The sequence below is a fragment of the Lathamus discolor genome, chromosome 4 (genome assembly GCF_037157495.1).
Source record: "Lathamus discolor isolate bLatDis1 chromosome 4, bLatDis1.hap1, whole genome shotgun sequence".
Lineage (NCBI taxonomy): Eukaryota > Metazoa > Chordata > Aves > Psittaciformes > Psittacidae > Lathamus > Lathamus discolor.
This window is the reverse complement of record NC_088887.1, coordinates 22,202,083-22,229,941: the sequence shown is the minus strand read 5'-3', so window position 1 is coordinate 22,229,941 and position 27,859 is coordinate 22,202,083. Positions and strand designations below refer to the sequence as shown.

The 27,859-nt window shown below is 41.0% G+C and overlaps 1 protein-coding gene and 1 long non-coding RNA gene across 2 annotated transcripts; one reads left to right on the top strand and one right to left on the bottom strand.

Moving 5' to 3' along the window:
* Positions 1–303: 303 nt before the first annotated feature.
* DPT (dermatopontin) lies at positions 304–27,859 on the top strand. The gene is made up of 4 exons (XM_065676637.1): positions 304–676; positions 10,290–10,415; positions 20,663–20,770; positions 26,455–27,859. The coding sequence occupies exons 1-4, from the start codon at positions 378–380 to the stop codon at positions 26,519–26,521; spliced, it is 600 nt and encodes a 199-aa protein (XP_065532709.1). The 5' UTR covers positions 304–377; the 3' UTR covers positions 26,522–27,859.
* Positions 21,522–26,548, bottom strand: LOC136013171 (uncharacterized). The gene is made up of 3 exons (XR_010612169.1): positions 26,393–26,548; positions 25,638–25,788; positions 21,522–22,348 (listed from the first exon to the last, which is right to left on the bottom strand). It is a non-coding gene; the product is annotated as an uncharacterized LOC136013171 (long non-coding RNA).

Below are 27,859 nucleotides of genomic sequence, written 5' to 3'. Positions count from 1 at the left end.
GCAAATTCAGACAGAGCTTTAATTTTAAATAAAGTTGTTTTGAAACTTAACTGCTCTTCTGAGGTTCAAAGTGGGATGTCTGTGATAGTTGTACTACAATGTGTATCTTGGTCTACACAGTAGCTCTGCAGGGATTACAGATGGTTTGGGATAGGGGGAAGAGTGCAGGCCTGCCGCCTGCAGACTTACTGCATTTGCAAAAATTCCACCTTAAGAAGTAATTGGATGTGTCTGTAATTCAGAGAAGGTTTGCTAAGCAATGACACATTGCACTTGGATCTGGAAACATAACATCTGGAAGCCAAATGTTAGAGGGAATATAAAAGGGCCAGCCCAACAAACCAGCAGGGCATTTCTAAGCCAGGAACATCCTCAGGATGGACCTCGTCCTTCTCTGTGTGTTCCTGCCTCTGGTGACTGTGGCATGGGGCCAGTATGGTGACTATTACTATGGCCCCTATAACTATGGAGATAATGATGAATGGGTCAATGTGTACCGGCAGGGTTTCAATTTCCAGTGCCCACATGGGCAGGTGATCGTGGCCATCAGGAGTGTTTTCAACAAGAAGGAAGGCTCCGACAGACTGTGGAACTACGCCTGCATGCCAGCAGCCCAGAGCCTCGGTGAGCCGACAGAGTGCTGGTGGGAAGAGATCAACAGGGCGGGAACTGAATGGTAGGATACCCCCAACCACCCTGGAGGGCACAGCCCTGATACCCCCTGTGGAATGTGGGTGCTAATACTGCAGTCAGAGCAATGCAAATCCATAGAAATGCCATCATATCCAGAGGTTTCACTGCCCTGAACAACTGCCTGAGATTCATTAATCACGATGCCTGTGTATGAGATGATCAGCATCACATCTGCCTTCTCTTTAGCAATTTCTTGCTTGAGGTTCTCACTGTGCTTTAGAAATGCTGCATTGCTTGGTCACTCACAACCTCAGCTGCAAAATGGTTTGGTCTTGTTATTGTCAGTTCACAGATGAGGAAAATAAGGCATGAAACTTCAGTGAGGAAAGGATAAAGTCCCCCTTGAAAGACCACTCATTGACCAGTGACTAAACTGGGTAACAAATTTCAAAACTCCTCACTCCTGCTCTTATCACTAGGGACAAAAAAAATACATATATATTGCACTGGCGTTTCTCCTTGTGTTTTTGTTGCTAAGCTTTTTGGCTTAGACACCGTCAAAGGCTGTTTTCTAGTCATGCTGGTATTACAAGAGCCAAAAATCCACACTAATGAGCAATGACGGTGGCATATATATGCATAATAATGATAAAAGAAGAACATGTTAATTTCCTAATACAGTCAGTTGTGGTTAACCAAACATTATATGTTCCACCAACCTTGGAGGCAAAGGTGATCACATTTTATGGCCACAGTAATTTCAGGAATATGTAGAGCTTTTCATGTTTAGGCAGTACATAGCCAGCATTTAATTATCTTCTGATTTTTTCACGAAATATCAAACACAGTTTTGAAAAACTCCAGGTTTGAAATATTCTTTGAACAGAATGAAATGAATGCAAGAATATTCTCAAATACTTGAAATCTGTTTTTTTGTGTTGTTTTGGTTTATTTTTTCCCCAGAAATTGCAATGTGATTTTTGTAGATTTCATGTTATATGGGAACAGGTTAGCAATGAAATGTAAAGCTTCTGCTTTTTAAATGATTCAAAATTCTGTTCTGAATTATTCATAGTCTTTCATTACCATGTGATACATTCCTATGGCTGATGCAATTGCTAAGGAAAAAAAGATTGACCCGACACTTAATTTTGGAATAGGAACTGAAAAGAAAGGGGAAAGGCTACAAAACAGGCAGAAACAAGACACTAATAATCCTAGATGACTTCTTCAGTTTTCCTACATTGATGCAATTTCTACCTACTGCACAGCAATTTTAAATTAGACCTTTCTATTGTTCAAAATAAAATCATTATTCTCCTTCTAAAAATCACTGACAGCAATGCTCAAGATCACCTCTTACAAGGAGGACACTGTTAAGCCTATACAGAACATTTTCTTCTGCTGTCTAACCATGGGGCCATATTCATCACCATCCTCCATATGCTTAGCATGACTACATCTGGTGTATTATCTAAATCTCACTCCCTTCACCTCTTAAAAAACTTTTCCACTTTGTCCTCTTTCTTGCCTACATTTTTTCCTATTGCCAACCATATCTTTTTTCAAACTATTTCAACCCCTCTTTAATGTATTTAACCCCATTTCACTCTATTTCCTAGCTTTTAGAGTTATTTTAGTTATTTCTCCTCTAGCTCACCTTTTCAGTCCAACATCCTTATATTTACCTGTCTTCTCTGCAAAGATATCCTTCTTCCATTCTTCTGTCTACTGGGAGAGGGAAGAATACACCAAAGTGACTACGGAACACATATTCCTTTGCAAAGGGCGAACTTGTGCTCATAATGACATAGACTGTCTCCATCTATCTTAGCTAGCTGTGCCTTCTTGTGTCCTGCAGTTTTCTGCATCCAGGGCTGAGCTAGTTGCACCTATAGTGTTTCATGGAGAGCTGCTTCCTGTAAGTCAGTACATCCCTCACTGTTCCCAGACACTGCTGCCCAAGAACCCAGCAGGCTTATCCCAGACTGGAGTGAAAGACTGGGCCAGCAGGCAGCCAGCCTGGATCGTCTTGAGTGCAGACTCAAACCTCAAATTAAAGTGATGGCATGGATGCAGCCTGTGGGGCCTTTGACAATCTCAAACCTTCTCTCTTGGCAGTCTTACTCCTCACAGCTGTCTCTCTTTTCTCTCTTCCATGCCCAGCTCAGTGCTATTTGGAACCATCCCCAGCTCTAAAGGGATTCACTCTGTAATCAAGTGGGACCACAAAGATGAGTCACAATCTGTACCCTTAGTTCCTGTTTGGCTTCCTCTGTTTCCCTGCTGATCTCCTGACAAACCAGTCTCTCGGTGAGCAATACATCATCCTCATGTCAGCTAACACAGCACTCTGTAGGACTTGCTAGTCCATTCCCCATCTGTGTACATTCCCCATCTGTGTAGGATGGACTGTAATATTCTTTCTTCAGCTCTGCCACATAGGGCATTGTGTCTCACCTTGCACATCACATCCAGGAAGATTCAATTGCTTGTACTACCAACAACTGCAAAGCTGCCAAGCTTTTCCTAAAGTTTAAGCTACGCTTCCTCTGCTGTAATTGAGGTTTTCTATTCCTTGCCCTGCCTTCACTGAGTAATGTGAACTAGCACACTGCATTCCTTGTAAAATATTTTTAACTTATTAATAGGTAGCAGCTATGCCTTCCCCTCACCTACACACCTTCACCCATGTTTTTGCTTTCAGGCTGAACACATCTCTGTTCTTCTAGCTCTCCTTTGGAAGCTTTGTACTCCAACACTCCTAAGCAAGTGCTGATCTTTCATACAGCTCTCCTGTGAATTCCCTCCAGTTTTCTCAGCCCAGAAACTCTAGTCTGGCAGAAACGTCAAAAAACTACCACTGTCAAACTATGTTTATGGCATTTCACAAATCACTATTCTGGACCATTGTGCAGCTGCACAACAGAGACAAACCCAAGAGACATTTCTTTAAAAAAGACAACAAACCAAAAAAAGCTTTAGAGAGAAATGAAGTGGAAATATAAAGCAGAGAAGAAAGAGTTTTCAACTCATTATTTTCTTTGGCCATTAGCACTGGAGGAGAAATGGTAGAAATTATGGGGGGAGCATAGGGACAGGAGGGTTATGGAGCTGCAGGGCAGGAGGGAACCACAGGTAGAGCTTGTTTAGTTTGCTTGCTACACTAAGTATCATACAGACTTCTAGGATTAAACACATAAGACTTTGGATTTTATAGATATGAACAAAAATATTCAAGAGAAAGAGGGCAATGACACAGATCCCCATTAGGCATCTAATTAAGATGCCTAGGTTATGACCTCTGCTCCCTTCCAGGGTCAATGGACAGAAACAGGTACTCTAAAAACTGCTCCCTGGGGAACTCTGTCTCTCTCAGGAAGCAGACTCTTGAAAACCAACCACTTCTGACAATTGCCTAGAATTACTTACTGGCATTTCAAAATACATCTAACTATGGGTGCTTTGCTGATAAATACACCCCTGAAGTTAAGCATTTATGTACATACACTTTTGAAGAGAGCATGTTCTTTTGTGTTTTGCTGAATGGACATGAAAAACCTGTGAACATGTTACAAGACTCACAGGGAAAATTTAGGCAATATGTCTGATCAGATGACCACGGCTGCCTTCTCAGCTTCATTAATCTGTGAATACATTTGTTGTTAAGTACATATACAAAGGTTTTGTTGAATCTGTCCTAACACCTGCAGAGGCTATCTGCTAACCAAGATGCTATTCTTGGTTAAGCTTATGTTCTTAGTTCCATTTGTACTGGAGCAAGTTTGACCTTTGGCAAATATCTCATGACCTAGGAAAAGGTAAGGTTGGAGTGATCGCAGGTGAGACTGTTCTTTACTATTTCTCTAATACTACGGAGTTGTCTCCACAGACAAGCCTTTGAATAAGGTACTTCAGAAAAAACTATTTTTCTTGCCTGAAAGTGATCATACCAAAGGATAGGGATCACATGAACAAGTGAACAGAAGCTTGCAAGTGAAAGAAAATGAACTCTTCCTCCCAGGAGAAAATGTTTGGTTTATACCACATAATACAGATGGAACCATGCTATATCTCCAATACACTCCCAGTTACCCATAAGGCACAAAGCAGAAACATTTCCAGCCAAGCAGTATTTAATGCATGTTTATTGCCTCTTTTCCTTGTTTGGACTGCTGAGAAAATATTTGGATGGGACTTGGAAAAAAACAGGTATTTAGAATTTCCCTTCCCACTCCCATTCTCACTCTCCTTTGCTTTCTCTTTCAGTGCACAGACATACACACAGATCCTTCTAGTAGCACATAACCCCATTGCTCACAAACTAGGTGCAAAGACAGAGTCATGAGCAAAGGAAGTGGCTGCAGGAGCCTCCTGTTCAGGCCCTGGCAGCGCACCCTGGCAAGCCAGCAAGGAACTGCTTTTGGTCCCGATCCCTGAGCAATACAAGTCTCAAAATTGAGGCTGCATTACCTAAACCCGATATTCAAGGTACCGTTTCAAACTGTTCCCATTTGAGCTATCTATGCAAACAAATTAATTTTCTTCAAAGCCCTAGGTTTCTGTTAAAGGGATAGTGCTACAAGCTTTTAGCACAGCTGCAACGGACGGAGTCCAATGGGAGCATCCGAGGAGGAGTGTTTTGATAGATAGGGAGGCCTCATCAGCCCCTTGGACATAGAGAAGAAAGTAAGTCATCACTGACCCCTAAATGAAAGAAAAAGATAGCTGAAGATGATAGTGAAGTTGCCTTTGGCATGTGTAAGTCATGACAACATGTCTCACCACCCTACAACAGATAGTGAAGACTCCTCATAGAAGTGGCCATCAGAGACTGGCATGGCCTAATCAACCACGGAAAAATCATTCCCTTTGTCTGAGTGCCAGCATTTCAAGTGTCCTGAGCCTGCCCTCAGCCATTTATGTCTCCCCAGTCATCTGCAGCTCCCCATTAAATTAGCTTTCATCATATGACTAACCAAATTACACAGAGGGAGGACACTCCGCAAAAATAACTCAGGACAGGGCATCCCCTCCATGCTGTACCAAAAGGAAATTAAGTTTTGGATATTGAAATTAAGAGATTTTTGTGGAAAAACACTCCAGGAAAACAGTCTACCATTAAAAATGCCTCCCACTCTTCTAACTGTGGCCTTACTAGCTGCGTGAGATTAGGCCACCTCTCCCTTCATGCCCCTCAGGGAGGGCTGCAGGTGAAAGCACACAGCATTATTTCTAGTGGGTCAGTTTGCCTTGTCTGATGCATCTCCCTAATATAGGTTAATTTTTCTGTGACAGGCTCTAAAGAGATAGATAGCTTTAAAGTAATTAATGGTGCAAGTTTTACAGGAGCCATCTGTTCTACAGCAAAACAGTGGCATCTTTTTCAAGTACATAGAATGACTCTCAGGTCACCCTGTTATAAGGAACAAATCACCATTAATGCAGCATGACCCAGTAACTACTGACTGCTCTGTGTGTCAGACCCTGCATGATTCCAGGGAGCCTCCGGGAGTGCTACCCAATGGGTGCAGCAAGGATGCAATGCAGGCTCTAACAGCAACAATTCCTGCATCTTGACTTGAGTTCTCTGAGTGGATTTGTAGTGAACAGGCTTCCCCTTTGGGTTGTCATCCTCAGGACAGCATGCTGCTCAAGGCTAATTCCTGACATATCTGAAGGACAGGGGCCTGAGAGAGAGGTTTATTTACAACACAGCACCAACATCAGATAGCACTCAACACTCTGGGGCTTTGTCTAGCACAGAGCAAAAATTAGATGTAGGCATAATTATGAAATTTCACCACAATAGGTGCCATTGCTTAAAACAACTATACTGTTGCAAGCAGTATTTGTCTTCAGTCTGGCAGGCAAACATTGAGTCAATGAGGTACACAGTGGCTGAGACTAGATCAACACGTGCAAATAATGTGGCACAATTTAAGTGCATCTGTGAAGCAGACTGAAATACAAGCCGTGCATGGACCTAAAATCCACATGTACATTTTCAGTGGGTTTATTTCAAAGCAGCTCTAGTTTGGTCTCTCTGATAAAAGCTCACTGGTTAGCAAGGAAAGCAATCCTGATCTGAGCTAAACTGATAACATGGATGCACACCTTGGTTGCTTGCCATGACAGAACTCAGCTGTACAACGCTCATTAATGAGTTCAGAAGAAGATTTGAAAAGGAGAGGCTTTTCACAGCAACTGCAGCAGGCCAGGAAACTCTCAGCTGCCATATCCCTGTTACTACACAGAACTCCTCCCAAAATAAGGCTGTATAGTTTTACTTACTTTCTATGAAACACTGCAGTCATGTTACTGATGTAAACAAGGGAAGGGCAACTTCCCATTCAGCAGCACCTGACCCTCACCTCCATCCACCTGCCCACTTTCCCAGCCAGCTCACCTCCTCTCCTCCCAGTGCCAAATCTTAAGAGGCAACTCTTCATGCATCACAACTTGAGCCAATTAGGGAAAGAAAATTACCTATCCATTGCTAAGTTTAATCTCACACAGTCCCAGATGGTTTCTCATTCTCTTCTGCATTCACCTTCTAAGAGGTATCTTCCTCTCTTCTTAGCCATGTCAGGATTTCAAGAGTGAGGAGAACACAGTGACATTAACTCCGAATACTGAATTCTCCCCTACAAACAAAGTGTTACAGCGTGGGTCTAGTAGAAAAGACATTTTTCTTACTTGGCTATAAATCAAAGGTCCTGAATCACTAGCTTTTATTCACCATGCTGGTTTGTAGGATTTGCTGTGACAGCAGTAGTGAATTTAACAGAGAAGGAAGAAATCCTCACATATTGTTGTTTTCCAACTAGTGCATAGAGCATCTGTCTGAAAAGGTGTGTGAGGAGAGTTGTTTGTAGCCCTTGAAGAATTACTTTCTGCTTGTACGAAAGAGGCTGATTGGGAAAAGGAAAGAGAAGGAAAAATGGTATACGAGCTAACAAATGAGCACTCAAATTTCTGACAGCCTCTCTTCATTTTTGGAGGAACACCTGGATTTGACTTGAAAATTAGAAACATGCAGGGAAAAAAATTGTATATTATCCCACACCTAAAGAAAACTACTTCGGTGTCACTATTGTTTTTCTTTCACTGAACCTAGTATCAAGCTTGAATAACAGATTGCAGGACTTGGTGTGTATTAGACAAAAACAGCGAGGGAGAACTGAGCATAAGCTTAAAAGTATATTTCAAATTTTACTTTTAATATTTTTAAAATAAAATGGCAATTTAATGATAAGACATGATGTATGTCCAGCTATCCTCTCCATTCAAGAAACTAATTTTTATAGAAACTATAAATGCTGATTTTTTTTAAATCAAACTTTTCACGAGAAGACAGAATCAGGATGCAAAATAACTAAACCTTTCTAAAGTTTACTGCCCAAAAATATACACATGTAGACATAGGACAGTTATATTAGCTATATCTTTTTCAATCCACTAGAAAAAGAGGGGTCCATCAGTGACATCTCTCTCAAAAGAAATCTTCCCATCAAAATTGGACTGTATTAGTAGAGGTGTCAAGAAAATAAAAGCTGTCAAGAAAAAAGGGCAAAATTGGGCAGGACTTCTCAGACTTAATGTGAGCAGGTGGGGAGAAAAGGATAAGGAAGAACCTCCTACAAAGACAAGAAATTTCAGACACTAATAGATGGGGGTGGGACATTGCAAGGTAACGGTGAGCCTCAGAGAGGAAGTGCAAAAGAAAAGGGGGAATGAAATGCTCCTGTATTGCACCTAGGCAAAAGACCTAGAAAATCTCCCAGGGGCACAAGGACTGGAGCAGTGGAAATGCATGTAACTGGGGGAGAGGCAGAAGAAGATGAAGAGATACAGGTTTGGTTCTGCTTTACACAGATTAATGCTCATCTTGCAACAGGTACAACCATTCCCTGTATTTCTGTGAATCAGCCTTTCTTCCATCAGGATAACACCCATCATCTGCAGCTATCCAATATGTTTACACAGAATCTTAGCCATATGTTCCCATGGCCTATGTGCCAAAACCCAGAGCAGCTTCCTATCAAAGTCCTGCTGAAATCCAATGAGTGACAGCCAAACTCCCTTACTTGGTGTGATACCATAGCAACTCAGAGTCCCCATAATTGCTTAACTCTGAAGGTCTTTGAAAGAGTCTCACAAAGCACAGCAAGTATGTGTGGCCTCAGCTATGTGGGAGATGAAGGGATACAAACAAATGTAAATACTCCTATCTGAAAAACAGAACACAGTGGAAGAAGGGACATACAGAGGAGACCCCTTGTTCAAAGGTAGAAGCTGAAAGTTAAGCAGTGGAATTAATCCCTGCACTTGTCAAAATTGATCAGTTTTTCAGCTTTTGCATATAGAGTCTTGAGCCTCATGCTTTTCAAGAACACCTGCATGCACAAGTGAATGACTTTCCAAACACCAAACTGCTCCATGAGGTGTTTTCCCTTCTGGAAACTCCAGGGTCATTAAAATAAACTATGAGGTCATTGAATGAAACCAGGAGACATTTGTCACATTTGTTAATCATAAAGTTACTTCTGAAAGTGTCTTTTGAATATATCGATGTATTTGATATTATGGTATTGTAAGAAAGGTTTGCTACAGCTCAAGGCTGCCAGTTTTCCTTGATGAAGTAAAAAGAAAGAAAATGAAAGAAAATGGAAGAAACTGAATTCCTGTATTTTTTTTCCTTTTTTTCCAATAGGGAAACAATAAGGCTAGGAGGGTGCTTGAAAGAATGAGCACTCAATAGCTGACTCAATGAGCTGCCTGTTTTCACACTCTCCTTGTCTTTAGTCTCCAAGTGGCAAGCTATTCAAACTGATTATCACTTGAATTACTTTGGGTATCAAGGTCCAGATGCTAGGAGGGTGTGCAGAAAGAGAAGCATGTATCTGCATGCTTGGAGACCATGTCTTTCTACTTGAAGGCAGTGATTTATGTGTGTGACAGAATTGCTGTGTACAGAGAAAGCATGAAACAGCAGATTTTTCTTTTGAAAATCCAACCATAAAATTAATGTGAGCCTTATAATTTCATAATACCTCATAACGTTTTCCTCACGTGATTGTTATCAAATCATGATCTCATCACAAGCCTGTAATGTTTTGATTTAAGAGTGTCTTCTCCTGGAGACAGGTAATTGGGAAAGAAATACAATAAATAGCTGAACTTCTTGCATAAAAGAGTTTGTAAGGCTTCTTTCTGGGAGAGAAGCAACTGAAAAAACTTAACTCCAGTGAACCCCAAATGCTCAAATAGCAAGACAAAGATAAAAATGTTAATGGACTATTCTGAAGTCAGTAAACAGTTGAGAATGCCAACACCAGAATGATCTTCTTGCCTGATTAGCATGCTGAAATTATTAAATACTTTCATAGGATCATAGAATCATAGAACAGTTTTAAAAGTTTTAAATGCAACATTAATGCTAAGACATTATTACTTAAATACTGCTGCTTTCTTTTACAAAGTGGCTACTCAATACACAGCAAGAGCATACAGTGCTTCCCAATACAAAGCCAGACCCTTAACTTTCACCCTGAATCAAAATCTTTAATGATGTTTTCAGAACTGCTTGGAACTAGCACAGAATCTAATACCCTGTTTTTCTTACGTGTTCTTCCCTTTCTCTTGTTTATTAGGTATCAAACCTGCTCAAACAATGGGCTCGTGGCTGGTTTCCAGAGTCAGTATTTTCCATCTGTGCTTGACCGTGAATGGCAATTTTACTGCTGCCGCTATAGCCGGAGATGCCCATATTCATGCTGGTGAGTTAAAGCAGAAACCAAACCTGTTAGCCTCTTTTCCCCAGCAGTCTCTATAAATGTCTTTTTTTGGCCACTTGGCCCATCAAAAACTTTGTCTTAAGAAAATTTTAACTGTGTTTTATGGGGCTAAGCAAGTTATTTCCAGTCTGGTAACAGGATTCTGGAGGATCCATGGCTAAGGGAAGAGAACAAGGGCAGAGTTACACTGAACAGCGCAAGGCAGTAACTAGCCCTAGATGAACACATCTAGGTACCAGCAGCAGTTCTCTCTCTCAAGGCTGTTTGAAGACCAAATTGAAAATGAGCTATTGAACATAGTCCAAACCTTAAAAAAAAAAAAAAAGGTGGCCTCACCTCAACACAGTATCACAATTGCTGGTGGCAACCTCACAGAGGCTATGGAAAAATGAGCTACACATCCTGAGCTTCCCTGTGTCCCCAGGTGTGGCTTTTGCAGACTGAGCCAGAATCACAGTAGCAGATTGTAGAGAAAGCTGATATTGCTCCTGTCTGTTCTTTGTAACAGAACTCATGATTTTACTCTCCAGGGCTGTTAATCCAGCTATTCTCACTAATACAAAGAATAACCCATCTGCACTTAAAAAAAAAAAGAGAAAGGGAGAAAATGGGGGTGGTGGGTGTGAATCTGTGCTTGAATCTTTGCTTCAGAACTCAGCTTTGAAGTAGACTTCCCATTGAGGTGCATACAAACTGTTTACATGCCTGTTGGTCTTACTTGTCTGGCTGGCTACTGGCCAAACACAACAGCAGTGTCTTGCTTTCCATCCTTCAGTCTCCTGGCAGTCAGGAGGAAAAGAAATATTCTTTCATTATTACAGTTAAAGATTTTAAATTACAGGAACTCTGTAACAGAGTCTTTGAACATTCTCCTGCCCCCTTTCCAGCCTACACTACCTGCAGAGATTTTCTACCCTGTAGGTTTATTTACCTACCTGCCCAGGCTCTTCCTTTTGAGGGAAACACACCCTAACTTTTAAGCAGTTCTTCCAATCTCTTACTCCTCTAATATTGCATGTATTTTCAGAGAGACAATAGAAATCTCCTCTGACTTCTTCTGTTGTTGACAATTCTGCTTTCCTCAGGCGTCCTCCTGACAACTAGGAACAACTAGGACAACTTGTCTTGCCTTGCAAATTGGCATTCAGAGTAATGCATATCCCAACGTAAATGTTTCGGGTTACTCATGCTGCATTTCCATCCCAGCTGCATACGGACTCTTATACTGTCCTTCTATTTCCAACAATGACAACACTCCATTTTTGTGCTTAAAAGAATGCCTCATACAGGTCAGCTGCTACTGTCTTGCCATGCAGAAAAGGCAGGTGAAGAGTTTCTCTCTTTAAGCAGGGTAAAAATCCCATCTTCTCATATTCTTCTGGGAGGTGAGAGCTGTAAAACCTCTGGGAAGACCTGTCGCTTGGCTTGTGAAAAGCTTCTGGTGCATAGTTTGCAATTATGGGTTCATTATAAAACCATTTTGTACCCTGTATTACCAGCCTCAGTCACTCAATCTGGAGCCCAGTTTGTTCCATTCAAGCTGCTGGCCTATCTTGATGCTTCCATATGCACTCTCAGCCTGGACAGTCTCTCTCATACAGTTTTCTTCTACCTGAGAGCCTTGTTTGACCTTACTCTCTTGAAGTGCCTCCTTACAATATATTTCTTCCGATTTCTTTCAAGCTCTCATTCTGCCTTTTGAGTTAGCAAAGCAGATACAAGCTCCTTCTGCATACAGTTATCCAAATTAGGATGCTATGGTCTGGATGGACAGACAAAAAGATGGGCAAAAGTGCAGTGACAGGCTGAAAGGGTAGCGGTTAAGGGGTGATACCCTGTCTGGGTGCCCATTACAAGCAGAGCAGTGTGACTAATGGTCTACTCTGGGACCTTTCCTACTTAACACGTTTATCAGTGACCTTGAGGAGGCAACAGAGCACACTCTCACCAAGATCGCATATGACACCAAACTGGGACAAACAGCTGTTCAGGCAGATATAAAGAAAACCTTTTGCTCTACGAGGAGAGGGAGACAGTAGAGCAGGGTGCCCAGTGAGGCTGTGCAAGCATCATCCTAGGGGCTGAATAAAGATCTGTTGAGGTCCCTTTCCACTACAGTTATCTTGTGATGCCAAAGAGGATTCTACACCATGCAGTGAAAATCCCTTCTCCAAAAGAGCGGTCTCCTGCCTATTGTCTGCTGGGAATGGTTTCTTTTCTGTTTTATTCCCTTTACCCTGTCTAAATAGCATCTGGGTGAATGCTAGTTGTTATGCTAATGTATAAGCAACACAAACTGCCATATTGTAGCTCAACCCCCCCTGCTTTTCACCCACTTTTGCTGCTACAGATGTGACTTGTCTGAATTGTTCAACTTCAGTGTGCAGCAACTAAACTTCCCATACCCTAAGCCCAGCAGATCTCACTCACAACTTTGCTTCCACTGGTATTTCCAAATTCAGAAAACCTTGTTCACACATCACACTTCTGGTCTGTATCTTGCACTCTGTTTAAGATGCACTTGACAGAGAGAACCCATTTTCCAAATAATCTGCAAAGCAGTTCTGGGCTAGCATGGGTAGGACCTCAAAATGCATATGCATATAATGCACAACAAAAATGTGTGTGTGTATACAGTATCATTATTTATTACAGTTTCTGCCCCAACCTATAATGGTATTTACCATGTTCCAGAAACTAGTTGTCAAGAAACTATCTGTGGAGAAATGGGTATTAACATGCTGCTGACTTCTGTTTCTTGATTGAAGCAGCCTGATTTCCTGCAAAGGCATACTAGTATATGATTATATATAAAAGTAAAAAGTGGAAAAGTAATACAGGAAAATATGCAATGACATGTGGTGCCTCATGGATCATGTGTGACATATACAAAAATCCATATTCAAAGACAAGCCACGGTGGAGAATTTCTCAGCAGCCTTGAATCTTAATGTGCAATGAATCCTTTATTAAGAAACCAAATATGGACAGAAAGGCATTTTTAAGAAAACTGACAATACTGAGGTGTGACAAACCTCTTTGTTTTAAATTAGCTCTCACCTTGGGTATTTGATTCCTTCTGCTTCTAGCTGTCACTGTACAGGGGTCTCTGGCAAATACAAAAGCAGGTATTCTGCATGGTTTCTCTTGGCTTTTCCTCTTCAAGACTACATTTCTCATGAGGTGGTCTTCCTCATTCCTGGTTAGAATTTGACCTGGTTTTACAGCTGGAAGACTCCTGTGGTTTTTGAGTCCTGGTAATACTTGTTGGAATGCTAATTTATGACACCATCACACTGACTGAAACACACAAGTAAACACTTTGCTTAACGTAACAACACTGTTAAAGCCAAATACATGCTTATGAACTTTGCTTGGTAGCATCTATATCCTTACTCTTCGAGCCCAGCAGTTCTCTTTTTAGTTCATCTTCTAACCATTAATTCCCAGTTTACCTGCACAGTAATCCCATATTTAAAATAAATATACTAATCTTTTCCAGCCTCACAGTTTTACACTTGGTATTTAGTTACGGGTTTTTTACAAGTACTTTGTTTCCTTCCTCAGCATGTCAAGTTTTGTCATGGATTCTGTACATTTTTACCATACTTAAAATAATTAACATTCCTCACAGGAGGCAGAAAAGCTCCTATTATTTTATCTGGCTAAGGAATACCTCCACAGTAAAATAAACCATGTGCTGATTCAAACCATAAAGGAAGCAAATCCATTGCAGAGACAAAGTTATTAAGTGGACCCATCAGAGTTCAGATTTTTCTCTTTGTCAGGAAATTGAAAGCTTGATCCATACTCTCAAAAGCAAACACATGTCAGAGAACAGCCCCAAGTCTGCACAGACTGTTTATGACTGCTTCCCCTCTCCAAATAACCAGCAGTTCAAGTGCCAGAAGGTCTGTTTGAAGCTGTGGCTGCTCTCTGTCACAGTAACATTGTCCAGGAAACAATTACATTATCCAAGAGTTATGGGGCTTAAAGAATTTATTTGTTTTCTTGACTCAACCTGCCAGTTTCATATTGAAACTGATGAGATCCTATGCAGGTTTCTCAGAGATTACCAACAGCATACAGATCCAGGAATAGATGTGGTAGAAACACGCACTTCTGCACAACACAATTCCCCTCCCCGCTTTTCCTTTTCTTCTTTAAAAAAATAAAATAAATAAAATAAAGGTATTTAACGGAGGTTTATTTTGTATCCCAGCAAATACAACCTTACAGCTCAATCTCGAGGACCATCTTCCAGAGCCATCCTAGGAGAAACTCACTTAACATTGGAAAGCTGGTTAATGTTATTTCAGACATGTCTTTCCTGAGGAACAGGCATAAGATGCCCTGAGCTCTCTGCTGCTGCTTTTATCTTTACTGCACTAGCTCATGTATGCCTCCAAGAACTGTGGTCCCACTGTGTTGGCCTTGTGGCTCCTCTGCCCTGTGAATGGAAACAGAAGGCCAGTGATGTTTCTAGGAGAATCTGAGATATCAGATCCTGGAGCCTGAACTCAATCCCAAAGTACACATGATACGGCCACATGAAAAAATTGCTTATCTCTAGAGTAGCTCCATGTCACCTCTAGTTCCCTGGCACTCCAGCAATCTGGGATCTACCTATACTGGGAGCACTAGCAGGAATTTCTGCAGACAGTTGTTTACTAAGACAATCTTTGGCTTTTCAGCACAGTGTGCTTTTTAAAAGGGGATGACCACTGTTTTCCAGCTGGAGGAAGTATTGAAATTGATTGAAGAGGCATATAATTCCCATGTTCCCTGAATGTAACATGCAGGTTCTTGGCTCTTGAAAAAAAAAAATTCTCATTTAGGAGAGTCATACATTTGAAGCATTTGTAAATAATGTCTGAAACAGCAAGGCCTTTCAGGGGACAATCCTCTTCCTCAAAGGTCAGAAAGTTAATGTCAAAGATTATGTTCTCCCTTAGAAATTAAACAGCTTCTTCTATTCATCTTGTTAGCACTGTAGTTGCACAAGAAATGAAAAATGTAAGAGCACTCTGAAACAACATACTTGCTAGCAGGGAATAAGTATTTTCAACAGTTGGAGCAAGAAACCATGAGCTCTACCACTGACTGTCTTTGATATTTCAAAAGACTCATTTCTTTCATCTGCTTGATATCTGAAAGCAAGGCATACCCACAGTTCCCATTTACTTCTCCAAGGGACAGGCTGTACAGTATTAATAAGGCCATTGGTGGGACTCGATCTTCTGATCAGTAAACCATAGACTGGTGATAACTGTTTCTGAAGTCAGTCATTACAAAGAGTGCTAGGGATCATTGTGGGTTAGTAGTAAACACTCTTCCCAGGGCTAAATGAGTAACAGTGTTTTCTGTTAATCTCTAACAGTAATTATTCACCATGGAAAAAAAACAACATTACTAGTTTCAGACTACAACAATAACAACAGTAACCATGTTAAATATTTTTGCGCCTTTTCCCAATGTTTCCTACCCTGAGCAAGATTTCTAGGGTTATAGTAAAGTACATTAGAAAAACATGGGGATGGGTGTGGTGATGCAAACCAGTCAGAAGTTAAACTATTCCACATCTACTTTGTCCCAGCTAAAAACCCCATTATGAAAATGCCTTTTTCTGTCATGTTTTCCCACTCTCCCACACACATGCCAAACCACTTATATCCCCTCTCACAAACCTTTCTTTCCAGGTTTTTAATGTAGAATTACCTGCTTTCTCCTCTCTAGACACCTATGTGCATATCTGGGTTTAGTAAACAATCCCCATAAATGCACCCTGCTAGCCTCCACGCAGATCCTCTGCCTCCTTGGAGTTCATTTGATACCCAACTACTCAGCGCTTAGGTCCCACAATCAGTATAACACAGGTCTTCTCACAGCAGATTTACAAGCTTCTCTCCTAGGGCCTTCCCTCATGTATCCTCCTCAGGCACCACAAGCACCATGGCTTGGCTATAGAGGCCTTAGGGTTTGGGTTATATGCCCCAAAACAGCAGCAGGGACTTTGTCTCAGCGCTTGCTATTCCCAAACTTCTCACTACTCCCCTAGCTCAGTTTCCTTTGTTAAGAGGTCAGTGCTAGAAGTGCTTACAGGGCCCTTGTGCAGGTTATTGTGGATGGTTCTTCCCAAATGGGTCTTGCCTTTGTGCTTGGAATCCATGTGAGTCCAGACTCCTGTGGGCAGGCAAACTCTCACCAACTAGTGCAAAAATTCTCTCACTTGTTTCGTAACTCCTCTCAGGTACAAAGCATATTCTGCCACACGTGGCTTATAAATATTACCAAGTTTGTAAATAAATTACTTGTCTGTAAGGTGGTTCACAGTTGATATGAAACACTTGATAACAAGGTTACAGACCAAACTACAACAAATCCTGAGGGAACTGCTGTCCTGTGCTGGGCAGACCACTCTGAGAAAACCCTTAATGGCTGAATTAAGAGACCAGAATTTCCCCCTTCCATGATGAGAAAACCACCTACTGAATATCCCTACACATTAAACACCAGAGTATCCCTCAGTGCAGATCTTTTGTGTGACTAAGCCCGGATTCCAAAAATGGGGATGATAGAGAAGAGCTGGGTCACACCACCCAGCCCTGCTATATGACAACCAATGGCATTTCCTCACAGATGATACAGCACAATCCTGGTGACCTTGAGATGCATGGACTTAAGGGAACAGTTTCATAAATGAGTACAGCAAACATCAAAGAGAACTGAATTAGACAGACAGACCACATAGACCCAGGTGAACTTGAACATTGCTGTCATAACACTGTTTATAACTTTTCTCTCCAGAACAAAAGGAGTCAGTAGGCATCTGCCTATGTAACAAGACAAACTGCAGAGGAGCTCAAGTCCCCAGATCACTTACTTTCAGTAATTGCATACATTTGATTTTTGAATATGCTTGGTGGAGGAGCCTTAGGAGGCTGAATGATAATTTGGAGAAGTTAATAGGGAGGGGAAGATGACAGCAGGCAGAAGAAGAGGGAAGCTAAATGAAGGCTCACTACTGCATCCATTCACTTCAAAATAACACCACCTGCTTCTGTGAAAGGTCTGCGAGACCCTACACAGCAATTCAGGAGCTTGTCATCAGATTTTCTTTTCAACTGAAAGACTCATGAAACAAGTTCAAAGAACTAACTCTCAGTTCTGTCTCTCAGTAGAACTGCAAGCTGCTTTTTAACCCTGTGCTTTGCACAGTCTTGTCTGCCCAGTACATAGCGCTGGTCAAGATCACAGAACATTTTCCCTGCTGGATGCCAAACAGATGTTACAAAACACATTTGGTGGAACATATATATAAACACGTCTTGGCGTTTTCTCATAATAACTCTAAAAAGACCAAAACTGTGGAGCCGATGGGGAAATGCAGAACTAAATTCTGGTCCATAGCTGGTTTTCATGCCACATTTAAAAACCTACTACACCCCAGGAATCTTCGAAGACACACTATCAGACACTCAGGTTCCAAATTAGTAAACTAAATATGGGGACTCTCCTCTGGCAGAGGAAGTAGCCACACCATTAACCTTTCTTACCCTCCAAAACAGGGTGTCCACATTCTGCCTGCTGTGTCTTTGAGGTATTGGCTGAGACTCGGCTAGTCGGTCTGGGCTAAAACTGCCACAGGGGTTGCTCTAATAAATTACATGTATAGGCAATTGAGTTACAGTGCCCAGAAACATTCTCTGGTGCTGTTTAACTGACTAGCATAGATGTAACCCTTATTTCTCTTGGGCTCTGGCTCTGGATCCAGAAATAGGTTCAAGTTCCCAGATTCAGACCCACAGCTTCACTAAAGGAAGACTCATGCATGCAAAAAAGTCCTCCTCAAGGGCTTGATTTCTCTGTGAAGAAAATGGATAAAATGCAGACCATGTAGCAGAGGTCAGGCTTTGTGCAGTATACTTCAGCTCTCACTACAGCTCTGGGCATGGAGTGCAGGGCCCTGAAAGCAGCTCTTTGCAAACTGAAGGGCTTTCAGCAAGTTGGCTATACCAAGGGACCAGCTAAAGGTTCTCCTATGAGGCCATAAAACTGTATTATAGATTCAAGCCATAATCTGTCTAAGTAAAGAGGTATTCAAGTCAGAGTTTTAAACTGCCTGACACTGACAAATAAATACATATTTGGGAGTACAAGGGGAGATGTCCTGAAAGCAAAAATGGTAACATCAGCCTTCAATCAAAATAGCAAATAAATCAGGTTTGCCATCGTTTGATAGAAACACATTCAAGTGATGATCTTTAGTCTAAGAAAAATCACCAGCTAACCAATGAGAAGCCATGGGAAACAGCCTTTTATAATATTTATATTGATTTTCTTTGCCTGGGTCAGAGCCAGTTCCCTTAAATTCCATAGTGGCTTCATTTTTGACTTTTCATGGGAGCTGGGCTGAAAACTGTGGCTCTAATTTTCCACTTGCAGAGAATACTGGCAACTCTATTTATCCATCCCAACAATTGCTCATGTACATGGTTTCTTCTGTTTCTCCTAGTCCACAGCAGCTGTCTGCATGACCTGTGAAATACTGCTGTAGTTCTTACCAACAGCACAGCACTGCAAGGCCTCCACAAATCCAGGGGCCCTTGGTCAGAGCTCTGACAACAGACACTGTGACCAGGCCTGACCTTCTGCTTCCCAAACACACTGAGGACAGGTGTTCTTGTACTACAACTGGTAATCTGTTTGATTGCCATGGCCAAAGGACTTGAGAACGAGATCTTCAAAGAAAGAAGCTGACTGCTGACACTTAGGGATCTTATAAAGGCCATGCTTGAGCTTCACACTCAATCCCATTTTTCAGTTGTCAAGGAATAATGATTTGTTACAAGGAATGATGTTAGAACTGAATGATGTGACTTAAGTCCAGGTGAGCTTCAGCTTTTGAAAATTAAAGAAAAACATCTGCTTTGCAAAGAAGACGTAAAAAGCATAAAAATAGGGCAGACGAGGTGATCAAAAATACATTTAAAACCCACAGAGAATGATGGCAATTTCAGAGGAGTTTTTTTTGTTGTAGCAAGTGGCTCCAGGAGAAAACAGAGCAATGTTCCAGAGTCCCTCAGTTTTCAGGTAAACTTTCCATTTCTGAGTATTCCAAGTTACTGGTTTGGGCTCCAAACACACCCAAAGCATCTAATTTTAAAGACTTAAAACTATCCCAATAATTATATTCCTAAATATAGGCTTGTGCCCAGACCCCACTGGTTTAACGAAATCTAAACATGTACATGAGTGCTTGTCTGGCAAGTGCAAAGATCACCTTCAGGCATCATTCAAGCACTGCTGCTGGGCTGAATGAAGTCAGAAAAATGGTTGTCAGGATTTCTGTAGAAGCATCTTAACCCTGTTAGTCTCTAGAGGAGATGAACCATTCATTTCCACAGGGACAGCATCTCCCTTGCAAGGAACCTAATTCTTCCCTGTGCCATTTCAAAGTGATGCTGACACAATGCCACTAGCAACTCCCATGTAAAATGGAGTAATACAAGAAAACACTAGTGCCAGGTTTCCATTCCTGACCTCTAACATAATGTTGACATAAAGTACTGGTCAAGATCCCAGCTCCTTCCTGCATCTGTTCATTATCTCTAAAACCAAGTAATGTATTGCCTATTTCCCAGGGAAACAGTAACCGTAATTTGATTAATAAGTGCAAAATCACTTTGAGCTTCTTAGATAAAATACATGGAACAAATATTGTCCAGGCCCGTATTTTTACATTATAAACTAGGCAGAAAGTGGGAACAACAAAGAGGAATGGATTAATTGCTACATTCATTTAATATAATCCATAAATGGATAAATGCTTGCAGTTATTTGACTTGGCAATATTTGCAGCATTCCACAGCAGCAAACCAAACAGAGTCAAAAAGAGGATGGAGCAAATCCCTGCAATAAAGACATAAGTGGCAGACAAGCTCTTGTTCATGCTGCTTCTGTGCCAGAGCTGCAGATGTATATACATAAAATACTCCAACTTGCTCTTAACAGTTCTAAACTTACTGAAATGTATTCAAATAACTACATGAATTAGTTGTGTAGAAGAGAAAGGCAGTCTCACAGGTAACACTGCATCTTGTGGTGCTGATAAGAAACAAGAACTTTCAAAGCAGCAGGAAAAATTCACTATTTGAGTTGCATTCTGTGAAGTGCTTTTTTTTTATAAGATGCTAAATTGTATTATCTTCTTTTTCCTTAATGGAAAAGGTTAACGACAGAATATCCAGGACACTATGGAGAAGATATGGACATGATGATGTACACTTATGACTACTACATCCGTGGGGCAACCACAACTTTCTCTGCTGTAGACAGGTTTGCTTTTCACCTGTTTCATTAGAACTTTATTAATTTATTTTAAAAAAGGTCTTCCTTTCCTGTTTCCCCCAATCAGTGCACAGCTACACATCATCTGCTGTGGTATTCAACAGCAGGTGACTACTTCTGAGGACCATAGTGGATATGGCTAATTGTCCCGGGTGGTGTATCAGGCATAGGGCACCTTCATGTACAAGTGGATCATTTGTCCATCAGAGCAGTGAAAAATGCAGTAATAGGAGGCTTGGCTAAATCTGAGCTATTCAAAGTGTAAACCAGATGTTCAGTTTAGTTTCTCACCTACGTCTAGTTGGAGTATCTTTCATCTAACTTAGTAAAAACTCAGCCTGAACACCCTGTCCTTTCAGGGAATGAGGCACTTACTATTTCTTTGCAGAGAAGCAGGGAGTCTGCCAATATGCGAAGATCAGACCCTACGAACTGCAATGTGAATGCTGTAAACTGCCCAAACCATTGCAACACATTTCTAACAGATTTGAGGCCACAGCAGGAATTAAGGCAATGCAGTGCACATTGATCCCTTTCCAGAAAATGACTTAACTATTTTTAATTTGGACTTAACATAAACACCACAGTGCTGTTTTCCCAGGACTACAGAGATCCTTACAGAGCAAGTTTAAGGAGAGTGTGAACAGTCACTGAAACCTGACTGTGGGAGAGGGATTTTGATTCTTTACTCTCAAGCTGACCTCTAATATATCGAGTGTGAGCTATTTCTTTGCTGATGTTTTTTATTAGACACCTCAGTCCAGCATATTAAAACATTTGTTATCAAACACAGCACAGACAGCAAGGCAAGGTGCACTGTGATGGCTTATCACTGCCAAAACTGGCTACAAGAGAAGGGGGGAGAGAAAAGGGAAGTGGGAGTTTAAACACACCAGCAGTTCAAGATTCCTCTAGTAACAGTCAAAGGAGCCGAGGTGCTGCTTTGCACTGTGATGATCTCAATTTGGTGGAGTTCACTAGGAGTCCCTCAGACAAAAGCTTACTTAAAATAAGGAGGCTTTTCCAGAAATGATAACACATTAGCTGCAGGTCCATAACTGTAATTTTCTGGCAAAAATTCATTAGCCTGTTTATTGCCAAATGGAAGCCATGTCTACAAATTGTTCCTACGAGTCCAAGAGTAACTTTCACAGTTAACTGAATCAGTATGTGTTTATCCCTTTAGATAAAAAAATTACAGGGTTGCAAGCGACATCCCTTGTCTGGGGTTTTTCTCTTAAATATTTCCCCGTGCTGTTATCCTTGTTTCTCATAAATGTGGCAGAAAGTAGGGGAGATAAAGCAGACAATGCTCCCCCTTGCAGCTGGATTCCAGCCTCCATCAGATACAGACCAGGGAAAAGTCAGAAATCACAAGGACAAGCCTCGAAAACAGAGCAGTTGAGGTAATGGATGCCTCTGAGCAGATTTCTGCCTCTGACTGCTGAAGGCTTAACACAGCGCTCAGAATGGGGTAGCAGTGGGGGACTAGGCAGGAGCAGAGGCAGCATCACAGAGATGTACATCAGGAGTAAAAGGTCCTCACAGGTTATGGGACCACAGCACCTGGAAAGGGAAGAAACTATCAACACCTTTGTCCTACCACTGCTGTGACAACAGAGGTTAACCTGCAAAACAGTAGCAGGTGAAAACTGTAGAGAAAACATATTATGAATTGCAATTCAGGAGACTTTTCTGTGCTAATGAACTTTCTGGCTCCCAACTTCCAGAATGACTAAAACCAACTTGTGTTGTCTAGTGTATGAAGTGAAAAATATTCCTGCTATACCAGTTCATAATTCAGACTCATGCCAGACTACCCTGAGTGGTATACTCACAAAAGTCAGCAGAGTTTGTCAGCTTAAATGGTTCTTTGCATCTGGTTGAGGCAGAATAGGAGAAAAAAAAAAAAATCTATTCCAAGTTTCAGCCTTCCAGGAGAACACATATGCAGCTTGTCTGTGTAAAGATGCTGTAGATTTTGAGACCGCTTTTCATTTTTAAGCACATTAAAATTGTCTCCATACTATTTAGCCCATGACAGGCAATGCTCTTGAGCTAACAAAAGGCACAAAAAAAGCCTCTGAAGGTATTTTAGTTTAAGCTTTCCTAATTACTCCAAACAGCTCAGTATTTTTAGACTTTTCGAATAAACTTGCAGAAATCGTATCTTCCTTTCTTACTCCCTAAGACATTGCATCACTGAGGTCACTGCTGATACACAGATATTTGAAAGAGCAGGTGATGCCTCTGGCAAAAGCTGTAGAAAGTTTAGAAAGGTGGTATCCCCACGTCCTCTTCCATAATACCTCTCTGTACATTTCCATGCCTGGGTATCAGGAATGAATGTAGGAGCTGCTGTGCATCATCAAACATTTTAAGTGCTCATGTGTGGACAACAGACTTCAGAAGTGGTTACATTTGTCAGTTCCATGTTAAATGGGTCAAAGGAGAAAACAATTGTCTATAAAGCAAAACAAAAGCAGCTGGAAAGAATTAGCAGAGGCCTAAAGTACCCCTGGGAGCACATTCGGGACTGATAGTAACACTGTTGCAGACAGGCTGACCTATGGACATACATAAGTTAACACCTACAGGGAAAGGCAGTATTTTTTGTTAAACAGAGTGACACAGGCAAGTTTCAGAGGGGGTGTGTGAAGCTGGCTGCAAACAACTGAAGATACCCACATAGACATGTACACTGTAAAATAGCTTCCAAAATTATAAATAATCATAGTTTCATAGAATGCTTTGGGTTGGAAGGGACCTTAAAGACCATCTAGTTCCACCTGCCCTGGAAGGGAGACACCTTCCACTAGACCAGCCTGAGCTCTGAAACATGCTGAGTGAGGAAGGCATGGGTCCCTCATGGAACCTTGTTCAGGGACTGTGGTCTGTCTGGATCTGTCTTTTAAGACCAGAGAGCACCACTGGAGCATTCCCCACCCAACCTGCAGCAAGTAGCTTGGACAGGAGGTAGGGATTACCAGACATGCTCAGGAGGTACCACAGCTTGGTATTCACGCTATAATGTAAAAATAGCATGTGAAGACTGTCAAAATCTCATTTCTTTTACAAAACTGTTCTCTGCTCTTATTTGGGTGATCTGAAGAGCCATTAGTTTCTTAACTGCTCAGACATCACCACTGAAAGATAGATCAACACCCAAATACCCCGACAGTAAGTACATCTGAAATGCCTGGACAAGCTGGGTATCTACCAAGCTCAGCTGAGCTAAATTATAGGGTATTTTAGGTCCCTAATAAGTTTCATATGATCAAAGAAAGAGGATTTTGTCAAACTTAATAGGAAAAGGAATTCATAGATATTTTTTTAACTGAATTGGGAACAGATTGTTTGGCAATATTTGGATATAAAAGATATTTTCCCTGTAGCATCAAAAATTCAAATCTGACAGCACATGACAGCTGGGGAATAAAGGTGACAATTCAATATTGACTCCCCAAGCCAAGGAAAATGCAGGAGGTCAGTAATTTGGAGGGGACCTACAAACTGGTGTTAAGGATTTGCAGAGGCAAGTTCATATATATTCTAGAGTGTGCCACACTGGACAATTCCAGATGGGATCTGCACCCCCATTGAAAAATGTGACTGGTATCTACAAATTGAAACAGGCTGATTACTATTGAATTAAAAACACAGTAACAATGGTACAGAGCAATTGCCTGCATCCTGAAAAGTTGGACATATGCGTAACTTCAAACATAAGTAATGCAAAAAAAAAAAATGTATTAAGACATTAAATGCATAAACCTATTGTCCATCAACCACGTGGATATATGCCAGAGTGTCTGCAAGTTCAAGCTTAAATTACAACTTCAGTAGTAATTCCGTTCTGATACTTTAAAGCATGTTATTAATTCAGGTAACTAAAATACATTTATTTTAAAGAACTCGACTTTTAACTTTATGATACCCTGGTTTAGAAAATAATTTTACTTCAGCTTTTGAGCTAAAAGTCTCTCTGACAAAAGGCACTAGTTTAGCAGATCTTAATTTTGACTCACATAATCCTGTTATTCCACATATGTGTCACCTTTTGGGGTGGTTTGTTTTTTTTTTTTGGTCTGTCTAGGTAGCTTGGTGACCGAAAGAGTAATAACTGTCTTTGAAGAGCATGCATATAATCCAAATGAGGACTTCCTAAAATAAACCTAAAAATGAATCTTGCATTTCATTAACCTTTGGTTTTATGAGGAAATTACAATTAAAACCCATCTAGGAAAAGCCTAAAGAAAACCAAAATTACACACTATATAACTAAACACAAACTTGCTAGTGAGTGTGAGACAGACCCATTCCAAACAACAGTCAGCATAAACTGGTAAAGTGGCATAGTAAATTTCCAATTAAAAACCTCAGCTAATGAAAGCTGAAATGAGACACTTTATACCTACACAGAGCTTAAGAGTCAAATTACTCTTATTTCAGGATAAAGTCACCCAGCCAATGAAAACACGTAAGGGTCACTCATACCAAAACCTGAGCTCAGGTGTCTCAGTACATCCCTGAGAGACAGCAGGTTCTGCACCAGTTTCCCCACTGTTTACAGCCAGTCACCAGAAAATCAGGATAGTGCAGGAGTCTTGAAAAGCAAGCTCCTATTGAATCACTCCAGCAGCATTACCTGTCGCATGCCTCAGGTTTAAGAGATCACCATTAGCAGAACCAAAACCTTCAGAAAACTCCCTGAGTATTACCCACTACCAATTTAAATGATGGCTGCCATCTGCAAGGACTGTACTTTAAATGTGAACTCCTGTTAGCCAGTATCAAGCAGCCTAAATTGAGCATTTGCTCCACAGCAGGATAATATTTGATCCTTTGAACTTACACCTTTTTGTCAAAGGGAAATTTAACACACAATAAAATCAGGTGGAAATTTGCAGCCTACTGGACAGTAGACTACTGGCTTCCACTGCTGAATCCTGCTGCTCCAGTCATGCTTCCAGCTAGCAGTTGTTAGCAGGCATTGTATCACCCTCCTGAAAGAGAACACGTACATTCAATTACTCACAGACTAGCAAGAGCATAAACTCTCCTTACATTCATATACATTACTCTGCCTCACATGTGACTTGTGCAGATCAAGGATGACAAGTGAATTTAATTTCTCTCACTATTGATTCCTTCATATCTTTAATAAAAGATTGAAGCTAGATGACCTGGGGGAAAAAAAGGGGGGGGGGGGGGAAGAAGAAAAAAAAAAAAAAGAAGTGAATTTTGCTGTGTGAATAACTCCCCACTTAGAAATTACTTGAAAATCACACACAATTTTACTTTGTACACATTCCTGAGCAATATATCACACGTCGATGACTTTTGACAGAAACATCCTTTTCCTCTTGGTCACTGATTTAAAGTCGATTTAGGACTGATCACCACCAAGAGTCATTGTTTTCTGAAGGATATTCAGAGACCTGATTATTCAAAGAGCTGATTTTCTCACCTTGTAAGGAAGTGTGAAGGCATTATATCAGACATATTTAATCTTCTATCCCATAAAACCACAAAGCACCCAGAGGAAAGTTAGCTAATGGCAGGCAGATGTGTTTGTTGCCCCAATACCTGGGGTAAAGTAATTCTTACTTGTGTAGTCTTATCGTCTGCCACTCCAGATCACTAATATCTCTCTCTTGCCTCTCATGCAGGGATCGTCAGTGGAAATTCATTGTCTGCAGGATGACAGAGTATGACTGCCCATTTCAAAATGTTTAAAAGATTGAGTGTACCTCACTTGGAAAGCTTGGGGACAGACAAGGTGGGATGAGGTTCAGTGATTACAGAACAGCAATTAGGCTCACAAAAAAATACCAAGACTCATCAGCTGTCTGCTGAAGATACAATTCTTTCCCTCTGGAGCTAATGAATTAATTACCAGCCCACACACTTGCAACAGCAACTTTGGAGGATTCCTTCAAGCTGCACTGGTAGTTGTATACCCCAGTTAAAACTGCTTATGGCGTACAGGTTTATGATACTTAAGTCAATGGCATATGCACTATTACCTTTTTTATATAAACGTATAGCCATTCTGAACACATGTAACTTTCTTTCACATAGCACCTTTGTATAAATTGCCTCCTAGCACAATCACTCCAAATGTGGTGGAAACACACTATAAGCTTTCCAACATGAACTATACTTTCCTGCCTTCTACTTTGTACTTGGAACCAATGCAGTGATCCCTACCAGCTTCTCAGCACCAGTAGCTGAGAGTGTGCTGAAACCAGCATCAGGAGGTCTCTGATGCATCTGGCATTACATTTCCTTTCATGTAATTCCACTGCAACAAAGGTCTGCCTGCACAGGGGAACTCCAAGTATTCATGACACTAGAAGCATCACTACCTGATTAAATGACCATAGATCCATCAATAAAAACAGAAGCCTAACCATCCAGCTTTACTGACAGTCTCTTTTATATTGTCTTAAAGGTCTCTCATGCCATAACTAGCCAGCAGCTCTACTCTAGGCAAACCCTGGAGTAGGTCAGGCCACTTGCTCTCTCAGTAAATACAAATACTGCACTTGTCAGGAGTCTACTTTTTAGGTGGATTGTGTTTCCACCATGGATGCCTAAACAAATTTCATCTGCCCTTGTTAATATGCTTTTGGCTTAGAACAGACAAATAAAGCTAATGACTTAGGTGACCTCAGTTCCTCCAACTTGCAGACCTCATTCCCTGTAAAGGATAACCTGGCCATGCTTCAAGACTGCACAGCACTTGTGCAGATGTAATCCAATAAGAAAGAATATTGATTTCTTCCAGGAAGATCAGAGGCAGGAGTTTTGCTCTTGAACAAACCAGAATTTAGTGCTCAGTTTCTCAGCTGATGAAGTCAATGACAAATTTAGCAGTGGCTTCCATGGTGCTGGCTCAAGGGCCATGATGACCCTGTGTATCAATTTAGTTGTAAAGCTTCATAGGAAACAAGAGGTGTCAGGCAGTCAGTTTCCATGTTCCAAGCATTTTTAACATATTTGCTAGCATACCCTCAAGTATGAGCATTAAAACCACACTTGTCCAATAAAAGAAAAATGGGTTTTGCATTA

What these genes read in the sequence shown, in the direction of transcription:
- DPT (XM_065676637.1), top strand. Translation starts at nt 378, where the DNA reads ATGGACCTCGTCCTTCTCTGTGTGTTCCTGCCTCTGGTGACTGTGGCA. An exon ending in AGATGCCCATATTCATGCTG is followed by an intron (nt 10,416 to 20,662) that starts GTGAGTTAAAGC and finishes TTAATGGAAAAG; the next exon opens with GTTAACGACAGAATATCCAG. An exon ending in ACTTTCTCTGCTGTAGACAG is followed by an intron (nt 20,771 to 26,454) that starts GTTTGCTTTTCA and finishes CCTCTCATGCAG; the next exon opens with GGATCGTCAGTGGAAATTCA.